This window comes from Acartia tonsa, chromosome 1, assembly GCF_053477335.1.
Source record: "Acartia tonsa isolate MP-2025a chromosome 1, ASM5347733v1, whole genome shotgun sequence".
Lineage (NCBI taxonomy): Eukaryota > Metazoa > Arthropoda > Copepoda > Calanoida > Acartiidae > Acartia > Acartia tonsa.
This window is the reverse complement of record NC_137260.1, coordinates 38420479-38436454: the sequence shown is the minus strand read 5'-3', so window position 1 is coordinate 38436454 and position 15976 is coordinate 38420479. Positions and strand designations below refer to the sequence as shown.

General features: G+C 32.0%; 1 protein-coding gene across 4 annotated transcripts in view; it reads right to left on the bottom strand.

Annotated features, from left to right (window-relative positions):
• The window catches only part of LOC145318954 (uncharacterized), a 53321-nt gene extending 38174 nt beyond the window's left edge, over positions 1-15147 (bottom strand). For 3 of the 4 annotated variants that reach the window (XM_080160724.1, XM_080160749.1, XM_080160733.1), the window contains exons 1-11: positions 14529-15147; positions 11784-11872; positions 9565-9698; positions 8546-8764; positions 8147-8275; positions 7382-7754; positions 6931-7090; positions 3685-3833; positions 2416-2504; positions 454-536; positions 177-270 (exon numbers count right to left, since the gene is read on the bottom strand). In XM_080160724.1, coding sequence (XP_080016850.1) covers positions 177-270; positions 454-536; positions 2416-2504; positions 3685-3833; positions 6931-7090; positions 7382-7754; positions 8147-8275; positions 8546-8764; positions 9565-9698; positions 11784-11861 — 1508 coding nt within the window. In that variant the 5' untranslated portion in view covers positions 11862-11872; positions 14529-15147. The remainder of the gene's footprint in view (positions 1-176; positions 271-453; positions 537-2415; positions 2505-3684; positions 3834-6930; positions 7091-7381; positions 7755-8146; positions 8276-8545; positions 8765-9564; positions 9699-11783; positions 11873-14528) is intronic. The other variant, XM_080160739.1, reaches the window with a different exon arrangement.
• Between the last annotated feature and the right edge of the window lie 829 nt (positions 15148-15976).

The following is a 15976-nucleotide window of genomic DNA, read 5'->3' as shown; positions in this document are numbered from 1 at the left end:
TTTATTTATTGATAAAAAGACAGATTACTTACTTGGAAATATATTTGTAGGTCATTAGAATTGTTTGTTAAGAAAAAAATATTATAAAAAAATAATAAAAACCTTAGCCTGTCATAAATTTGAATTTTTACCAAAATCCGATAATAGAGCGTAGTTACTCTATAATTAGTATTTACCTTAATGGTTCTGATTCAGCACCGTCCTTTGGTCTGGATCTAGGTTTGTTGGCTCGGGGACATCCAGATAAGGAACGGTGGGAAGAATAGTTTCCTAAATAGATCTTTCAATTAAAATGACTCTCCAAAAAAAATAAGAAATAATAAGATTAACCTATAATTACAATTTGATTTAAAGGAAAACTATTATTTAAGGAGTAACAATTATAACCGTGCATATCGTTGTGCACCTCCAAGGTATAGGACAATCCCAGAACCATGAGACCCAGGATCTTACCTGTGACATGACCAGAACCATCACACCCAGGTGTAGGACACTTGAGCTCCTGACTTCTGCCGGGATCAGTTCTGAAATCCAAACTTTATCTCAGTTCATTTCTGGTCTTTGGAAATATGATAAGGTATATTAGATTACAAAGAAAAAGTTTTTTGACTGAAATCAGGGGAACATGAAAAAAATATGCCATATATATTAATCAATGCTTGTAAATTTTAAAAATTTCTCAATTTTTTCAAATTAGACTATGATAGGTTTTTCCAAAATCTATAATAGTTCCCTATCCCATAGCATTAATTCCTTCTCTATTTAAGATTAACTTTAATTTCCCCTGTCCCCAGCCCGACAGCCCCGAGGGGTACAAATAAGGTAAACAATAACGCATTAATTTTTAAAAAGCTTTAATTTAAATCCTGAATAAAAACGTTTATATTAGCCCGGCACGTCACACGTTATTTAAATACTTCCTCTTTTACACCATGGTCCAAAATTGGATAAATCTGAAACTGAAGCACAGTTTCTTTTCAACATGAAAATGTCCGTACGTACGTCAGCCATCTGGCAATGTCAAATTGCTATGTCCGTTTTGTTCGTTCATGGAGATTTAAAAAAAAAATTTGTCTATTACTATATCTAAGTTTATGTGAATATTAAAGTTATTTATAAAAACCTTCCAATACTATCTTCAATTAAATTAATGTTGTTAGGCTGTTATTGCGGAGCTACTACTCTATTTTACATGTAAAACTTTTTATTTTAGAATCAATATTTTCTATGCAAAAATTTGTAATTTTTGAGACAATGTGAAATGATATTCATAACTAAAACCTGGTCATTCCTAAATATACATATGTATGAAAATACACTGCATATCAGGTATCTTAAGGGATAAGACAATGGACAATAATTTTATGTACCTCCCTTGTGATAATGAAGAAAATAACCACTTCAGTAGATTAAAATTATTGATTAAAATAGTTGGACTTTGCACTTCCAGTTTGAAAAAGTACCCAAAGAATGAGTGTTATTAAAAAACTTTGGATATCATAACAATTTATATTCCAATGGCCCCTCCCTCTCTGTCCATATATCATGTGACATGATATAATAAAATCAATATTAATATTGAATAATTAATGCTTAGTAATGTGGTGAATTACATATCTGTCAATCAAAACAATGCCCATGAATAGGGACAGATTATAAGAATGGATATGGGATATAATGACAGGGGAAAATTTATCATTAATTTAGTTTGCTAATATTGACCTCATTTATGGGTCAGTTAGTTTAATCAGTAGAAGGGAAGGGGGGTAAAGTGGGTGGATCGAGTATCTTTATTTTAGCCAGCTGCAAGCAACACTGTACAAAAAAGTACATGAAAATCATGTGTAACATCCAAGTTATAATATATCAAATTGTATTGTAAGCGATTTTAATTATGTAATAGATGTGTAAAATTGAAACCAATAATAGATTTTCTACGTATTTATCTATTAAAATTTTTTTTTTTATATAAAATTTGGTACTAGTATAATTGACAGTCCACCCCCCCCCCCCTTCCCTCTCCCTCCCTGGAAAAATGACAGAATATAACAATAATAATACCCTGTCCCTATTATACATTTCTTGCATTGATAAGGAACAATGGACAGATAATTTGATTTGACACATTATACACATTTTTTTCTGAAATATGATATACCAATAGTTTTATTGTAATTGATACGAAAAAAAAGAAAATCCAGAAAAAAAGAATTTTAGTGGTAAAAGACATGAAAAAATTATAGTATTTACCTAAAGAGAATGAAATACTTTGATGAATAAAAAAGAAAAAAGGAGTAAAAAGATAAAAATAAAAAGAAATAGGCGAATTAAGCCAAAAATACTTAGAAACATGGATGGAAAAATGTTAGAGATAGAAAGAGAGAAAGATAAATAAAACAAATAATTTATATTTACCTAAGGTCAGGTTTTAATGAGCTGTCCGGGCTCGCCAGAGTACTTCCTGATCCTGCCAGTCCTGCCATCCCATAACTCACAGAAAAATCCTTTGAAAATAAAATCTATTAGATAAAAAACATAAATATTTTATACTATGCAATCAGTCAATTCTTACGCTCTAATAAAACTTTTTATGTAGGCCATTGAAAAAATACATTAAAAATTATTAATAATTCATAAGAGAATAATTTAAAATATAAGTATAAATGTATAAAAAATGTCGGAGGTTTCTATCAAACGATTGAGTTAATTAACATAAGGGGGGGGGGATACCTCTAGTGTTAGTTTAGGATAGGTTATATATTGTACGGGGTAGCCCCTCCAGTGTTAGGGCACTACGAGTATATGTCCTGCAGGACTACTGCCCCCGCATAAAAACTACCTCGCATTATTTTCAATGTATTTAAAAAAAATAAGTGAATGTGTTTGGTCGGGGGGGGGGGGGGACAGTGCTCGCTAGGAACTTTGAGGAAAAACACCATAAATGTCTAAATGTCTGGCTGATAATTTCCTGACCATAATATTCAAGTATTTAAATATCATGGCGTCCTAAATGTAAATGTCAAGCTAGGATACACTAAAAATACTTATTTTTTATTCAACATATAATCATAAATTCATATAATATCAAAGCATTTAGGAATTTGGCATTTATAAATATTTCAACATTTTTATTACATTTTCTGTTCAAAATCTTTTTTTTATAAAAAAGTAAAATTTTGAGACAAAATATTCTTTTTTTGGCGTTATCCTCTTAGAAATTTTTTTTTCAATTTTTTTCAATTTTGTACCCCCCCCCCCCCCCCCCCCCCGACTACCGACGAACAACTATTTTAGGTTAGGTTAGGTTTTAGGCTAGGGAGCCGAGCGCTGCGGCTAGGCAGGCAAGGGGGCCGAGCGCTGCGGCTAGGCAGGCTAGGGAGCCGAGCGCTGCGGCCAGAGTTCATTGTTCGCTGTCGGGGGGGGGGGGGGGGGGGTACTCAAATTTTCAATATTGAAAAAAAAATTTCTAAGAGGATAATACCCATTTTTTGCTTTAAGATCTTCCTAACTTCCCTATGGAAATAAAAAGTGGGGATAATTTAGAGAAAACGAAGTACCTTTTCTTCTATTTTTAGCTTCTGTGGAGGGCTCTAACCCTGCGGGGACTATTTTCTAATCCCACGGGGCAATAATTAACATTTACCCGCTACTACGTTTTCTTTCCCTGATCCAAATGTGGCTTACCTGGTAGGGAGAAACACTCGAGAAGGATGAGGGAGGGTAGGGAGGTAGGCAGGAGTATGTTTGTTGGTAGGTGGGATACACAGAACTTGTATAGCTGCTACACAGACTGTCATACGGGGAGCCAAGGGCTAGCGAGGAATATACGGAACCTATAACATTTATACAGAATAATGGCTCTGGCGTAGCTATAATTATATAGTAGCTACGCTACTAGAAAAAAAAGAATATCCATAGAAAGTGACGTCAATTTAACATATTTTATAAGAACAGTAATAGGTATACAACAGTAATATCTTATGACGAATCCAAGTAATGTCAACGCCTTTAGAACAAATAATTGCAATATCATCAGGGAGGGAGGGGACATTGGGCTGTTAAGTACACTGGTATCCAAAGTTTTATAACCATAATATCTTATTCGTTTGTAAAAAACTTTGGGTACTTTTACTGAATTTTGATTCGATACTAAACAGTGTCCAAACGTTTCAACAAATAATTTTCTAAGAATGGTTGATTTTGTCCATTATCATGGAGGATGTTATTCAATTTATCACTATTGTCTTAACCCTTAATATATAATTTATCAGCTGCTCGCGTTTTTTTATCTAATGATTACGTACGTAGTCATACTAAAGAATTATTCATAAAACTTGGAAAAAGTGGTCTTAATAATCAGAAAAACTTAAGTTAATGAAAAGAAATATTTGATTAATTTGTAAATGAAGAGAATCCTTGAGGCAGGTAATCATTTGCAGAACAAATTTTGCACAGGGAACAAAACATAGCTACCAGGCATTGATATTTGGGGGAAGGGGGGAATAGAAAAGGTGAGAATCATGCATTTGCATGATATCTTGTCAAAACCAAAAAATTCCCCTCTCTCCCCCCATTTTCCCTCTTCATTGTGGTGAATCCTGATTTCAATGTTTTGTGCATTTATATTCTATTAATATCACTTTGTTTATTACAACATTTTCTCATAAAAAATCTTTTAATAATTTACAAATTATTGGAAATGATAGCTTTAAAAATTAAAACTTAAAGTTAATAGTTTAAAGAAATTTTTTTTAGATCTCGGCAGCCGCACGTAAGCCACCCTTTAAGACAACGCGGATTTATAACTTCAAAATCAGGCTGATTGTCCAAACCTGTTTCTATTATGGCAATCAGTTTATTCCGAAAAAGTTCATAAACGGGTCAAAATTTTAGGCTAATGACGCACGACAAGAACGACGTTTTTACAAGATTTCAAAATAAGGTCAAACCTCTCTTATAGAGTTACTTTGCTTTTAAATGTAAGTACATACATACAATCTCACGTATAAAAAGTTATGTTTTCCTATTGACTAGATAGTGTCATGTAAAATCATACTAATTAGAAACCACCACTTACTTACATGGGGAAAAGAAAAAAAGGGTGAAAAAGAGGGAGTAAAAGGAAGAAAATTGGGCTCAATACCAGCTGAGTATCCACAAATTCCCCAATAGTAGCTGAGTATCCACGCATATTTCCCAAGAGTAGTTGAATATCCACACTTTTCCCCTATGTTAGTTGAATATCCACAATAGTTTCCTAGTCGTATTTTCATTATATCCTATTATAATGCTGATTCCCATGACAATAAAGCACATTAATGCAAGCAATTCACACCTATCATTTAACTTTAATACAGATTTAGGAACCAAATATTGAAAATCCATAAAAGCGAAGCTCTGAAATGAAAGGACAAACTAACATTAACAGGATAATAATGCATAAGTCTATATAAAAATTATTGTAATTATAGTAAATTTGTTGCAAAACTGCTTAAGTATATGCTACTGTTTAAGGACATACTGACATTTTTAGGACTTGATTATTGAGATGTTTTGCTTATAACATTGTACCTTATCGTTATAAGAATCAGTATTCCATAAATTAGATGTCCTCAAACTTATAAATAATAAATACCATTTAGATATAAATCAATCCACGTATGTTTTTGTCTTGAATTAAAGTTGTACAAAGAAGCCGAAAAATCTCCGCCTACTTATTGCACCTTGCACCTCAAAACAAGGATGACAAAAACACTAAAAGCGTAGTTGGGAATACAATAATCAATTTAATATGTTGGTAATTATGTTCTTTATAATGTGCTTTATAGGAATAATAACGCCAAGATTGAAATCGACGGACGGACAGACGCACAAACCCTTATTATAAAAAGCTTCGCTTTTTAAAATGATCAATCTACAGGGCTAATAATCCAATATTATTTTGGACCAAAAATACCTACAGCCATTTTATATATATATATATATATATAATTGATATAATTTTCTTGAAATGTAGAAAAATTGCTTTCATTTATTACATTATATGAAAAAGAAATTGTTAAAAAGGTTAAACAGCAACATGTTTAAAATTGACCTACGGACTTTCTATTATAGTTGATACGCTTCCTAAATCGTATCTTTTGTATTAAATCGATAGGAAAATTCTAACATGTATAAATTAACAAAAAAGCTAACCAAAATAATTGTTTAAAACCTTTTTTCCCCCAATGGTAGTTGAATATCCACACATTTTCCCAATGGTAGCTGAGTATCCAAAAATGACCCCAATAGTAGCTGAATATCCACGTGGATACTCAGCTGGTATTGAGCCGAAAATTGCACTCCTTTAATAATCAGAATACACAGTATTTTTCCAGAGATACATGGATCCATAGATGACAAATAATTTATCATATCATGATTGGAAATTTACAATTTATCATTTTGTATACATTATTTTAGAATAGGTAAAGTTTAGGTATTATTTTTGAATGGGAAGCATTAGAAAGTGCTTTCACGGATTCAAAGACCTAAAAAATAAAATCTTCTAATGACCTATCACTGTATCCCAGACATTTTTATTCTTGGTATTGATTAAACAAAAAATGCCAATAACGAAGACTAGTAATTAGGATACAAACTTTTAATAAATATTAAAATACAATTCTAAATATGTTTCTCTTATTTTTTTGTGTCAAACACGCAAATATTAATGAACGCAAAATATATCATGTATTTTTCATGAAATTTTGTATTAAGTTCAAATATTTTCTCTTTCTATTTTAAGCGGAAAAGAAGACAGTAGAAGCTTTACTGTAATGGAGAACCATAACGGTCCTGTGGGTAGTGAGATCTTCAGCTACAGACACAGAGACAAATTGACAGACAGACACTCTGTTGCTTTATACAATGACGCAAATGTATACTTACTATTAGATCTATATCTAGAGAGGGTATCATGAGTAGGACTCGAGCTTGCTGTAGGTCTTGTGAACAGACCCCCACTGGATTCAAAAGTTCTTGAGGAAACAAAGTTTGGAGGAGGTGGGTTGCTTGAGGAAAAATCTACTGGCTCTGACTCAGATTTGGCCTAAAGTTAATACAATTTGAATTAATCAATTATCTTTTATATATATCCTAAGTAACAGGATGTATAGTGTGTCTGTTTGTAACTCAAGATCTCACTAGATCGACATAGCTCCCTTTTACACTGAAGCTTCTCACATGTACAGAAAAGTTTATGTTTATTATGGGCAAGAGTAACCCCCCCCCCAAAAAAAAAAATCTTTTTCATTTCTTTACTATATTACAGTTTACTGTTATTTTTTATCTGTGGTATTGCAATGCTACAATTTTATCCTTGTTGAAATAAAATATTTACCGGTGGTGTTGGTTGTCCCTGACTAGTTTGTGGCTGTTGAACAGCTGCCACTGATGACTGTTGTGGCTGTTGTTGCTGCACCTGCTGTGACATGGAAGAAACTCCAGCTGTTGTTTGAGCTTGTGGCTGCGGCGCGTGTGCCGCTAATGACTGCTGGGATGGTATGTGGCCAGAAACAGCTTGCGGTGCGGGCAGGTTGCTAGTTCCAGAGTGATGCGATTGCTGATTGGCTGTTAGACTTTGCTGAGATGACTGGTGATGACCTGTAACAGCTGATTCTTCGACAGCTGAGTTAGAGACGACAGATTGCACATGTGATGCGCTGCTCACTGTTGGAACATTTTGGAATCCCAGGGAAGGGCTGCTTGAACAGCTAAATAAATAAAAATGAATTGATCGTCAATAATCAAATTGTTCATCTTTCTTCCTACTCTCTAAAACTTAAAATTTTTGTATTTCCTAAAACTGGCCGTAAGAAAATGTAAAATTGAAATAAGTTTATCCAAAGTTTTCTACGAACTGGACCTTTTTATTGCGTTAGATAATTTGAGACAGGAACTAACTTTTTAGGTAAACTAGGGTGAAAACTTTGTCAGATCAATAAGTATGTTTTATGACAAATCTAAAAATTATAATTTTCCATTAAATCATGTACCATCATATGCCAATTAGTTTTTTTACATTAGCTTAAATTTTGATGTAACGCAAGTCATTACTAAATTATAGTAGTAAAGCTTTTCTTCAATAATGTTGGCCCCCCGGTACCTGAGAGGTCTGGTGAGGTCAAGTATTTGTGGGCTTGGTTCCTGTGAGGTAGTCTCCTCCACTGGCTTCACTGACAGGTTTATGGCGGGGGGGACAAACGCCCCAGTAGTTGAAAAGGGATATGACATTCTAAATAATAATTATGCATTACAAAAGTGTTTTGAACATTGGTATCGATAATGCATTTGGTATAAGTTTTTTAACAAATATCTCTTAAAGGCAAGCCAAGTGTATAATTTCTCCAATACTAGATAAGGTTTTTTAGTATTCAATTAGTAATTTAACAATGAGAAATGGTCATAGACAACATGCCCTATCAATTATATTTCTCACCAAGGGCCTTATATTCAAATTGGTATCTCTAATACATAAAATTAAAATAAACAAAAAACAGCTTACCTATCATAAGCAGAACTGGAGTAGCTAACAGAGTAGGTACCATTGTACTGTGACTGCATGGCAGCTGCTGACGCCAGGTAGCCGCCAGGAGTAGTATAGCCGCTGCTAGCTCCTCCCAAGCTGCTGACTCCTCCCAACCCGCCACTCAGACCACCACTTAAACTTCCAACGCCACTGGATAAGTGATTTCCATAGGCTCCAAAGTAACTGCTATCATTCCTATACAAAAAATCGTAGAACCTAAATTACCTATAATTAACTGTAAAATATAGTTTTAAAGTTTAGGAATATGAATTAAAATCTACTTAAAAATCTTGTTATTTGATTAAAATATAGATCTTTAATGTATATGTTCTTCTCTTCTGATGTATCTAACTATATTAGTTTCATCTCCCTCTGTGTATTACTAATATGTAGTATTGGTTAAGTTGATTAAAAAGTTTATAATAACATAAATTTGTTAAGAGAGTGTTGCTGAGTAGTTCTAAGACATAGTAATAAACATTTACCACATATAATATAGGTATTTACATATATGGGCAGGGAAAAGAACAAGTATCTTACAAATATAATTGATTTATAACTGTATATGCGTATTTCGATTGATAGTTTTTAAGACATTAATTTAAAAAGTTACTAAAAACCAGAAAATAAAGCAAATGGGATTAATTAGTTGATTGAAATCGCTAGAAAAGCATTGTTTGCCAGAATCCTGTTACCTTTTTATTTATTAAGACAAATATTATTTTTTTTTCCAATGATTATTGTGTATTATTAGGGGATAAGTGGTGGAGTAAGATTTTAAAAGTATATACTTTATCAGATAAAAATTTAAGCTTTTCCAAATACATTTTCTATACCTAGTCTTTGGACTTATCGATTTAGACTTATTAGGTGACACACAAAGAATAAATCTACTACTCAAGTTTTATAGTACCAAAATACAACTAAATAGAACACAACCCAACTATAAGACAAAAGAATTTAAAAACAGACAATTTTAGCTTTTTTGATAATACCTGTTATGAGAGTCTTGCTGAGCTGCAGCATTTGACTGTCCACCACCAGATGATCCAAGTTCAGCATACATTTTACCAGTAGAGCTATCATAGGTCACATTGTGCTTCATAACCTTCATATCTCCTCCATCAACCTGTAAAGTAGATATATTAGAATGCCTGGCATACATATGACTAGTAGAGCTATCATAGGTCATATTATGCTTCATAACCTTCATATCTCCTCCATCAACCTGTACAATAGAGATATTAGAAAGCCTGGCACACATATGACTAGTAGAGCTATCATAGGTCACATTATGCTTCATAACCTTCATATCTCCTCCATCAACCTGTAAAGTACAGATATTAGAAAGCCTAGCATACATATGACTAGTAGAGCTATCATAGGTCATATTATGCTTCATAACTTTATATCTCCTCCATCAACCTGTACAATAGAGATATTAGAAAGCCTAGCATACATATGACTAGTAGAGCTATCATAGATCATATTATGCTTCATAACCTTCATATCTCCTCCATCAAACTGTAAAGTAGAGATATTAGAAAGCCTAGTATACATATTTTCTTCTTTCTTTCAATATTTGATTTAATAAATTTTTCAATCAAGAAAAGAAAAAATATTTAAATTTTCTCTCTCTTATATAGTCTCAATGTTTCTTCCCTTGCAAGCTTATCATTTATTGAATGAGTGAAAAGTTTAAAATTGTAGAATGAGGCTGGGGGCAATATAAAGTTTTAGATGAAACTGCTGCAGGCAAGACCAACATTACAATTTGAGAGTGAGAATTAGCCCTTGTCTTTATTGTACACACAATTAATATTCTTCTAGCAGCTCATTTATCATAAATATCAGTTTCAAAGTGATATTACATCACATCTTTTTGCTTTTAACTGTGAATACTATCTTTAATGTTAAATTTTATTAATTTCTTTGACTTAACTTCAACAGATGAACAATAGTCATCAATGACAGTTTTGTGAGTTTTTTTTGGCATTTCCTTGTTGTAAGACTTTTAAAGTGAATGCAGCTTTAATATACATAATGTATATCTGAAAAGTTTATATATATACCAATCTACAAAGTTTCATCAACTGTCAAACTGATGGCAAAGTAAGGAGAGAGAGAAAGAGAGCCAAACAAACTCTGGCGAATTGAAAGTTGGCAAGTCTGGCAGGGTTTAATTTGGTTGAGTAGGAGGGTAAATGCAGTAATAGAAAAACTTGTTGTCAATCTTTTTAAAAACACAGCAAAATATTTTATAACCCTGTACATGTAACGAGTCGTTAAAAATTAGCATTATTTCCAAATACTTCTCAAAATAAAATAATGTGAATTAAAGTTGCCAACCCTGTATTAATGCACTGAGTATTAAGAAACTAGTTGTTAACTCTTTTAAATGCAACTTGGCGCCATTTTCTCTCTCCCGCTCTCTTACAAGTCCTCTTTCTTTCAATGGAACTGACAATGTTCAAAGTTTTAAACAACTAGTGATGACAATTTTGAAAAGATATTTTCAAGTTTTCCTCTTTTATATCTAAAGCCAAACCAAATCAGCATTAGGCTTCTGCATCAATTAATGGAAATTTTTTTGAATTATGTTTGTATTGTAAAATTTTTATAAATATTACAATTTAGAATATCAGATTAATTTGTATTTCTTATGGTTTTGACAATTGAAAAATGTGTGGAATAAAGATTTAGATGACAGAACAGTTTTAGCCAATCTATTTGATATAAAAGTTTTAACAATCTTCTTGGAAATACAGAGATATTATCCAGCTCACAGAATTTTGGTTACCAAATATAAAATACAAAGAAATATTACTATTATTTTCTGTTAATGTATCACCTATTATGTCCAATTATATTGAATAGGCAGAAAAGTAAGATAATTCTATTTAAAATGAAACCATATTGATAATTAATATCAGGAAAATTATTATTTTGACAATCATGTTCCTATAGATACTCTTTGTCAAATCATATTCAAGCTTCCTATTTCACAATAGATTTTTATAACAAAGTTTTTCCCCAATGATATAATTGTGTATTTTAATATAAAAGATAATTTAATATGAAAAAAATAACATTCTTAAAGCACCAATCCAAAAGATTCAATATGTCTTTGTAGATAAATATACTTTGTCTCGTATAGGTGAAATATATCTTTTTATATTTGGGATTCCAGAGGTTAATGATATGAATATGATACCTGAGTGTCCATTGGAGTGGGATCAGCCTGTGGTTGATATCCAGATTCTTCATTCATCTTCTCTTGTGTATCTAACATCTCACTGAGACCTAAAACAGAAATAGATTCATCTAACATGTAATTATTGGTAAAAATTGGAAAGTAAGTTGTATGCAAATCCAAAAATAGCTTAAAATTAATATTTTTAAAAAGAATACGAAAACTTAAAAGAATCAAATTTTAAATTCAAAAAGATTGTGTAAGAAGCAGACTATGAATATTAAAATAAATGTTTACAAATCAAATCAGAATGAATGGGACTTGATTAATTATAATTTCAAAGATTTAACAATCTCCTCCCTAACCCCTTACCCCAATTCTATATTAGAAAGTATTTAGAGGTCCCCTGGAGCCCCCAAAAACATGAATTAAAACCTCCAACCCTTCCCCCACTTCATTTGAGTTGTATAGATGTATAGGTCTGTATAAGGATTCTAATTATCAAAGCAGAAACTTGCTTAATTCGTTTGAACAGATTTTGTTTGTATAATAAAGTTTGCGAAATATACATACACACACAGAAATACACACATACAGAAACACACACACACACACACACACATACACATAGTTCTGTAGCAAAGTTTGCCGATGAGACGAAAGTAAGTTGGAGGGGCTGGTAAAAAAAAGGTGGGGAGTTTTTCACCAAATTGAAATAATTTGAAATCAATACATTTGACAAAAATTTTAGGATCTACTAAAGTTTTAAACATATTATTAAAAGTGTTGTAATATGTTTTTTTGTCTGAAGATGAAGACTTCAACAAGAACTAATTGAGTTCTCCCTTTTAGGGAAGCTTAACACAAGGCCAGTGATGTGTTTAGGCTATTCCATAATTTGATTTAAGCCTTAGGATGGTACTAATATATTTTTTGCCCCATTCTAACACTTTAGAAAACGGAGTCTCTTGATTCTAGTTTAATATAAAACAGATGAGAAACCAGCATTAAAACTCTTTTATCGAACAACCTTTTCAACAATACCAACAGCAAGGTAATGTTTTTACCTTGTCAGCTCAGCAGCTGTGCGTCAGCCCCAGAGAAATTGATGTTTGATATTTTCAAAAACCAGCTAAATGGTCAAACCTGTTCCTAATTTGCCAATTCGTTTTTTTTTAACTCTTAGAGTCAAAAGAGGTTTAATTGGAATCTTATGATTGCTGCGCACTTCTTGTTACTAGGATTTTCATGAATATATTTCAAAAATTAGTTTATTTAACGATAGCCAGTAATTTATATTCTTAAAGAATATAAAATTTTATCTTTAATGTAATGGCTAAATCTATCATTTTTAACTAGCCAAAAACTTATGATTACATTTTTTGGTAGTTATATTTAATTTCCAAAGAACGTGTTCTAACTTTTGTGATTTAAAAAAAATAGCTAGTCGGTGCTATTAGTAAGTAGTAGATGTAAAATGATTCATAGAATTTAGATATGCAATCGCTTTTTTTTGTAGACCTCATAAGTTTACAAGTCGGCTGTTCAGTCCATGAGCGACTCACCATAACAATGTGATCATAAAATAGGTTTTAATTTGGCATATCTACTTAATTTAAAGTGATTGATTTTAATATTTGTGATGCTATATATATTGATATATGATAGCATGACTAAACAAACAATCCTATAACAAATCCAGTGGCTAGCAACTTTCAATGTCTAGCTATATAAGTTTCCCAATATTATGCATTAGTTTGCCTAGGATATGATGCTTAGTATCTGTAATACGCTAGCAGATTATCAGATACCAAACTTTCCTCTCAAATCCAATAATGGAAAATTTGTTTGTGTAATGTACAATATACACGCATATTAAGGAAGTTCCAGGCGATGAATTTGAAAATGGCTTCTGGAACCTTGGTGTAAAAATGACAATTTGAATAGCTGCCTGTTTTCTTCGGCAAATTGAGAGAAGTCCATTCCAGTGTTCTATCAATTTTAAACTAGCATCATAGTTTCTTAAATTTAGTATGATTTTTAAGCATTTTAGCAAGGTATTAACATAGAATGGAACCCTTTTTGATTGGGAGAATATTTGGTCGATGGAATGGTAGATTATTACATTTAAATGTGAAAAATCTAGCATAAACCACGCAGAATTAACCTTTAAATGATAATAGGCTAGATCGTAAGCCATTCTTAGACTAGTCAAAGAGTTAGGATTTCCTTAGTCTTACATATTTCTTTATATCTATGTAAGACTAAGCAAATTCAACTCCTGTCTCCTAGTCTAGCCTATAGATAATCTCGTATATTATATATTTTCCTTAATATATCCGTTAAAGGTTTTTTTTCAATTAAATTCAATGAAAATTTGGCCGCTGCTATATCATTTCATAATTTAGCGCATGTACGGTCATCATATAGGTTACAATTGTATTTTGGGGATAATTTTGCTATTTATGTGGGTATTCATTAACTCTTAAAATAGTTTTTATGTAGAAAAAGGCTATACAAATTAAAAATATGGATTGATTTCCCTTAAACAAAACGCACCCTTATATATTGTTTTCATTGATATTAAAAAAGCAAGTACATTGCCGCCAAATATGTACATCTGTACGTACAAAGAAAACAACAATAACAAACCATACAATAATAAAAACCTCTTTTTTTCAATTGAACTATACAAATAAAAGATATTTTGAATTATATACAGTAAATCTTAAAGAAACTACGCTACATATAAAATAATTTTATTACCTAAATTTGCTGGAATACAAAAATTGCTCTAATTTCTTAATATGAAATCTTCTTCAGGAGAATATTTCTTGAATTATCTTCATTTTAAATTCAGCTGAATCACTTTACTTCCAATCACCTATGGAGTGAAACAAGTTTTCTTTATTTAAATGGTTATTAGTTGATAATTTCTTTTAAAGAATAAGTTTTTTTCCCTGAAAACTTTGTTTTTGAAAAAATGAATGTTCACATAGTATGGTGGTGGAGGCGATCTCTTACATCCAGTTTCAACTTAAATTATAACCAAAGTTTTACGTTGCACTTTTTAATGTATCTTTCTATTCCTCTCTCCTTCTTGCCTCTCACAGGTTATTAGCTCTCTCTCTCTTTTTTTCTATCTCCTTTTATTTCTATATTTTTAAGTATAGATGTGTGTGTGTGTGAGTTGGGTTGGCTGAGCTAGCTTTTTAAGGGGAAGAGAGAAAGAAGGCTCAAGATTCACAAACTTTTTATCCTTAATTTTTTTTTACTTTGCCATAAAGTTGATAAGTTTCTTGTCTAGTTGGTTCACAAATACTGTGTTCTTTACTGTATGTATATAGAGGACGTGGTGCTACATAATCCAGAGTCGGCCACAAAATAGTCATGCCACACTCACTCCCTTCACTATGTCCTGGCCTCCGGGAGTGGGTGCCGCCAAGGGTCATAAATGCCGCCACCACGGACCAATCAGGCGCGACAGGGGGGGAAAGGCCGTCCAATCATAGGACCGGATTATGCCTGTGTATTTACCTATTTTGGGCCTAGCCATTAATGTCCCCCAAATACTTATCCTCCCCCCCTTCTATTGAAATACCTAAATTTGTATTATGTGAAATAAGTCTAAACTAAACTAAATTGTAAAGTGAATAGCCTATTTAATACACAACATATTGGCAAAAACTAACTTTCTAAACATCCTAACAATAGTTTATATTGTCGCTTACCTAATGAAGACCGCCATTTTGAAATAATTCTTCAAATTCTTTAGGCTTATGTATATATACTTTGTTGAAATAACAAAATTCAATATTACTAAAGAAGGTATGAAACCAAAAAATATCATGTAAATTTGTAAAAGCTTTAAAATAGAACTATCTATATGTTGTAAGCATACACAAATTTATTTCTACAAAGTTTTTTTTTCTCGTTGCAAAAAGCAATATGCCATCAAATGGCAGCAGCTACTATTATCAGATGTACATTGAAAGTCCAACTATTGGGTGTGAAAGGCATGTAAAGGCATATATAGGAACAAGTTAACTATAAGTATGTATACTATGTATGTATGTATACATATCTCCAAGGAAAGCAGAATTGCAAATGACTTTGTAAAGTTGAAACTAGACACAATACTTGAACCAAAGTTTTAGTAAAGTTTGTTGGAATGGAAAAAGTTTTATGTATAGATTGTGGAAGAGAGAGAAAAC